Below are 6,128 nucleotides of genomic sequence, written 5' to 3' on the forward strand. Positions count from 1 at the left end.
CTCGAACTATTGGAGAAGCCACCATAGAATATATCCATGAGCTTCTCAAGCACTTCTTCTTCCAATTACTTTGTAACGATTTCAAGGAAAAGTGAATGATTTCAATCAAGAAAAGAATCATATGCTCGATCCGTCGTAACAAGAGGGATAAGAAAGTCTCAACTCCAACCGCGGGAGCATTTACTATTTGGAAGTGTACGAACGTAGCTGGTGGATCAGGGAAACAGGAAATCCTTGTGGTAATGCTGTGGGAATAGGAGTTGTTAGAGAGAGGTATTGCAATGAAACAGATTGTTCAATAGATTTTTTCATTGCTAAGGGTAAATGGCATTTTCATGGTCAAAATTCCAAAGAGGAGTTCCGAGCTTCAAGGATGCCGAATCGCACCATTCATAAGAGAAACCCTTGGGTGCCCGACGAGGCACAAAACAGATAACCAGACTGTGCCCTGGGCAAGGAAATAACCATGGCAAGCCACAAAAGGAATGAATAAGCTCCCTCCGGGCTCTCCCTCCGGAGTTTCACGCCAGTGGAACTCACAAAAGCAGCGCAGCTAATGAATCAATGAATCCGTGGGCAAATCATTGTGTCCATACATTTGATGTGCCTTTTGAAAGTCGCATTTGTTTTCAACAATCGGAAATGGGAATATTCCATTCCATGGCATAGTTCTCAATGTTAGTAAACGGAGTGCGTTATCAACTCAATAATAAATCTCCCCTACACCGTAACCGGATTACATTCATTCAAGTTGGCAATCCCCTGATCTTTGCTTCTGGTGTGCGATCCGAATTGACATATAATGACCGTAGTTAGCAGGCAATGGCCAAGGTCAGTGCATCTCGAACTAGTGGGTCACTATATCTAAACTATCTAATACAACTATGGAATGCGCTTTGAATTGCACTTCTGCTCGTAACCACTATGAACCGGAAAGGAAGGAAGCAGCTTTAGAGGAGGGATGCCGTCAAACAAAGGATTTTTTATATGCTAAAGATACCAGTTCAATATGTCATTTCCGAAACCGAGGACCACACCGCTGGGAGGACAACTCAAGCACCAAAGACAAAGGTATCGCTCGTAAAAGTGATTTTCATCGTAGTACTCGCTCTAGCGTTAGGTTCAATGCAGCGTGTAAATACCTCTAGCCCTAGGGAAGGGGGCGTGCCGTTCCCAATGGTGGAATTGCTTCTTGTCTGCTTTGCCGAGGAGAGCGCTCGCTACCCGATCCCCCTAAGCTAATGTAGTTCCCAGGTTGCCTACTCGATACCGTTTACGGCTATATCCGTGTAGGAAGCCGAGGAAAGAGATAATTGATAGTTGCCAAAACCACGTAAAAGAAATGAGATTGAACATATTTCAATTCAACAAATTCTGATTGTTTCATTATCAAATGCAAGGGATGTGGGACCAGGTTCTATTATTGGAGTTAAGCGGTGTAGGAGCCATGCCGTTCCTGTGTATTAGCTCGTTGTTAGCAGCCCCGAAGGGCGTAAAGGGGGTAAAAGATTTCTCGGAAGAAGCTCTTCGCCTGTGGGAACTTGCTCTTTTCTTTTGTTTTAAAATGCAACCTATGCTGAAACAGCCGAATAAAAACCAAAAAGTAAAGAGGTGGATCAGTTGATCCTTTTCTTGATTGAATGCGCTTTCTATCTATCTATACCGGTACTAGGAAAAGCAGAATAAGCAGTTGAGCACCAAGAAATTCCTGTTTCAAGTAAGTACGAAGGGGCAAGAGAGACTGTCATAATATTACTATGGGAGACGGATCCTGTTAAGTCAGTACGAATGTGATATGAAAAATCCTCTTCCATTCTTTCCGGCTGGGCAACATGACTGATGGGAATGTTCGCTACTGCTTCGGCGTCCATCTCATACATATGTTCTCTGACCACCTCCATATTCCACGGCCTGGTTGCAGCATGGATAAGATCCGACACAAACATAGGTGGATCATTGGACCGCGGGCACAGCGGCGTCATAACATCTTGTTTCTCAAGAGTACGTAGCAATAGGTCCTTCTTGGAGTTCAACAAAATGAACAGTAGCTAAATTGGAACTAAGGTGACCGATCGTCCACCGATGGGTAGAAATATGAATGTTGACTAGGGTCCCCTGTGCTCATTTGATTCTGAGTCGACAGCATATCAAGCTCCTAGCCCCGCCTTAACAACCCTCATAGTGTTATGTCCCCCGATCGATAGCTTAATACATTTCAGTATTTGGCTTGCTTTCTTCATTTTCCTTGCGTAGGTAGAAACCTTTCTGGGTGTGTCAGCACACCAAATTATATGACTATATTCAATATGCCCTGATGTCCATAGTACCGTACTCAGACGACCCTACCCTTCCAGAATAGTAGGATTACATTCATCGTTCCAGCTGTAAACACAGTTTCTAGTTTGACTGAATGAGAGTCATGCAATAGGCATCAGTAGGGAGTGCGAAAGCAAAAGCTAAGTGATCGGACTAACACAGAGTGCATTTCTCCCGGGTAAGCTTATGTTCCTGATATCTGATACCTATGTTTGCTCCTTATTTTATTAATAATTGATCCAATTTATACGAAAAATACGTAGGTTGAAGAAGTTATCAAGAAAAATGATTGGGATCTTTCAATATGCTATTCTTGATATCATGTTTTTTATTCTTGATCCTATCAAGTATGGATTCTAGATTGTTAGTTGGAGCATCCTGACCAGTCTAGTTTATTGTGATATGATCCTGAGGGACTCTTCAAATACATGTAGGGAGTCACACAGGTCTCCGACATATCAAATTGTATCTGGATTTGAGTCAGAGCATTTCCTATGATTCCTAGCTCAGAAATCTTTGCTTTATTTACTAAAGATTGGAGCACACAAGCGCACACGCAGTAATCTGATTGAGAAAATGGATAGTTGCTGCCATCGATATTAAAGAGTGTGTCTAGTGCCAAAAAGGTCCTTCCAAGGCTTGAGCTATCAAATTCATGTGAGACACACTTTGCTCTCTGTGGATCACACTCAGCTTACTACAACTGAGGGTAGGATTGGTTGCACAACGCATGCTATCCATTTGTTATTGGTGATAGGAAGATGGCTCAATCATTGAACTAGCATTGAACAACCTACTTTAGAAAAAACTTAGAGTTAACCATCTAGTGCGAAAGTGCTAGTTTCCCCCTCCCAGAGGTGAGAAGGGAGATATGAGCGTGGCGGTATCTTTTCCTCTTTTGATAGAAGCCCACATGCCCACTCTTCTATCCCACCTATCCACATGGGGTATCAGTGGCCTCGTGATCTCCATGAACAGAGATCACTACACAAAAACAACTATATGAAAAACTTGCTTGCTTCTTTGAATCTCGAAATAACAGAACATATAGAAAGTGTTTCTGTGATTTTTCCATTCTCTTCGGGGAACCTATAGAAAGATTATCAGACGGCTTTCATTCCCTTCAGGGGGGGTGTTCCTTCAGAGCAGTCCATATCATCAGATGAACTCCCTAATGAATCAGTTGATGAATCATCAGATGAACTCCCTAATGAATCAGTTGATGAATCATCAGTTAGCTCATCATAATCCGTGTCGAGATCCGATGAATCAGTTGATGATTCATCAGATGAACTCCCTGATGAATTAGTTGATGAATCATCAGATGAACTCCCTGATGAATCAGTTGATGAATCATCACTCTCCACCACATTTTCATGATCTAGAAAAGGGGGCTGCCCCTGCCAGAATTCTGCAGCTCCCGGGGGAAGAACGTTTAAATCAAAAGGAAGAACAAGGGCGAGTAAATGATGGAGACTAAAAAAACGATTTAAGGTGGCATTGTCCACGGAGAAACCACCCCAAAGCCAAGTCACTATGGTATCTCCTACTACTGGTATGGAGCTAGCTAAGCTTGTAATTATTGTTGCTCCCCAAAAGCTCATCTGACCCCAAGGTGGTACGTATCCTATAAAAGTTGTCACAATCATTAATAGGAATATTCCTATTCTGCCGAGTATTCCATTCATTTTCATCATAATACTATGCTTCCTTGCCCGTGTGGAACATGTGTGAGCATTATGTTTTTCCAACAAGTGATCCGACTGGAAGAAGTGTTATATGAGGACTTCGAGATCAAATAGAGAATCTGTCTCTCCATTCCTCGTGAGCCACTTATTTCTCCGAAATCAGAGATCAGAGTGATTTTCCTCCTTTTTCCCAAATAGTCGACGGTCTTACACCATTGGGATACTTCGGATAAACTGGAGTACATATATGAGAGACCGGTGCTAAAACCTTTTCTCAAGATATCTTCCAGATTCTTAGGGTCCTTGCTCTGGATCTCGCCCCCCCGGCGCGAAAGCAGTTGGTTCCCTAGTTTGAGAATTCTACTAATTCCAAGTATTCCATTATTATTATTAAATAAGAGAATATAAAAAGTAAAGAGGAGAAGACATAACCAGAAAAATTGTGAGAAATAAGTTAATTTATCAAGTTGAGGCATTTCGATTTGGATTTTAAATAAGAAAGAAAAGACTCTGAACCGTACTTTTGCTATTTTATATCTATACAAAAAGAGATTGACTTTCCAAAATGGAATCTTTGCCATTTTTGATGTGAATGAGGGAGGTTGTCTGCCCGGGTAGGGGTGACCGGAACCCTCCCAAGTCATCGCTCAAGAAAGCACCACAGTCACACGAGAAAGAGTTTGGACTATGACGAAGACGAGCAAGCCTTTGTTGGGGAGTGATCGGGGAAGAGTCGAGTACAAGAGGAAGGTGGAAGGAAGAAAGCGCCAGAAGCGCCAGGTGCGAAGATAGACCATCAAAGAACTCCACAGAAGAGCAAAAAAGAGAAAGGCAAGGCTCGCAAAGAACAAAGGCTCAACCATCAGATCCAACACAAAGCCCTCAAGATATTTAGAGGCTTGGACTACTCTCTCTAGTAAAAGAAAGGAAGCACAATGGGTGTTGCTCTATTTCTTATTAGTGAGGTATTCTTCTGCATTTCAGTATTATGGGCATTCTTCCATTCTAGTCTGGCACCAGCAGTCAAACTAGGAGCTCAACGGCCACCTGTTACTACGAACTTGTTTTCATCTGGCAGATAAGCTTTTGAGAAGAGACCACTTTGATAACGAGCTTTCGGGTTGCTGTATTGATACCGCCCTTCGGGGGAACAGGAGAATAGCATGCACGGGAGAAGGATTTAGGGAAAGGTACCCACCTTTTAACGGGAGAAAGGCTGCTTATGTGAAAACTTCCCTTGTGGTTTAAAGTTCAAATAGATCAGGTGCCTATGTTCTTGATACACCGAAAGATACTAACGTTATGCTCCAATGCGGGATGAGGGCCAACGATTGTGATGAGTGGGGACCTTAGAGCTGAAAACCTACATACAGTGATCCTTATGGGTAGCGCCCTGGGCTGGCTATGTGCGAGACATCAAACCGTCTCCCGGGTCCAAAGTTTCCATTTCCAGGCCTGATAGTCTTCAACTGAAAAAAGTAGGGCGGAGAACTAGTAAGAATTGTGCCTGCCATTCAATTCGTGACGTGGATGATCCGCCGACGGAATCGATTAGGTGAAACGGCTCTGCAAAGTTTGTTTGTTCATAAAGGCTGCATGCAGCCATGCAATTCGTACTGCATGGCGATATTACTCTACCACTCTATAAATGGTATATAGATATCTTCACTTCATCACAAATAAGTTGAGTACTAGCACGCATTGCTATGGATGCTGCAACCGCAAACAGGCTTTCTGCAATTGCTACCGAAACGGAGCAACTGCAAAATGAGATTGAAGGGCACCGTAGAGTGCTAAACAACCAGTTGAGAAGTGTTAGAACAATGGATCCTGCAAAGAAAGAAGCACGCATTCGCGCTACCAGAGAGCGCATAGAGGGTTTGGAGGAGAGGCAGGAAGCGCTGCGGGTGGAGCAGCAAGTGCTCTTTATTCGTCTAGCATCTCGCTAGAATAGAAGAGTCCGTAGACTCTTTAGTTTTCTAAGGTTGGTTTAAATTCAATAAGTGTCTGGAGACATTTGTTTTCATGTCAGGTGTTCTTTGTCTTAGTTTGATTCCGATCTACTCCTATGCTAAGTGTCTTTGTTTGGTTTGATTTCTTGTGTTTGCATGTATGGGCTAGCCG

At 42.9% G+C, this 6,128-nt stretch overlaps 1 protein-coding gene across 1 annotated transcript; it reads right to left on the reverse strand.

Annotated features, from left to right (window-relative positions):
• Positions 1-3,745: 3,745 nt before the first annotated feature.
• On the reverse strand, positions 3,746-4,483 carry LOC123100536 (putative ATP synthase protein YMF19). Its single transcript, XM_044522451.1, has one exon. The coding sequence runs from the start codon at positions 4,478-4,480 to the stop codon at positions 4,010-4,012; it is 471 nt and encodes a 156-aa protein (XP_044378386.1). The 5' UTR covers positions 4,481-4,483; the 3' UTR covers positions 3,746-4,009.
• Between the last annotated feature and the right edge of the window lie 1,645 nt (positions 4,484-6,128).

Source organism: Triticum aestivum, chromosome 1B, assembly GCF_018294505.1.
Source record: "Triticum aestivum cultivar Chinese Spring chromosome 1B, IWGSC CS RefSeq v2.1, whole genome shotgun sequence".
Taxonomy (NCBI): domain Eukaryota; kingdom Viridiplantae; phylum Streptophyta; class Magnoliopsida; order Poales; family Poaceae; genus Triticum; species Triticum aestivum.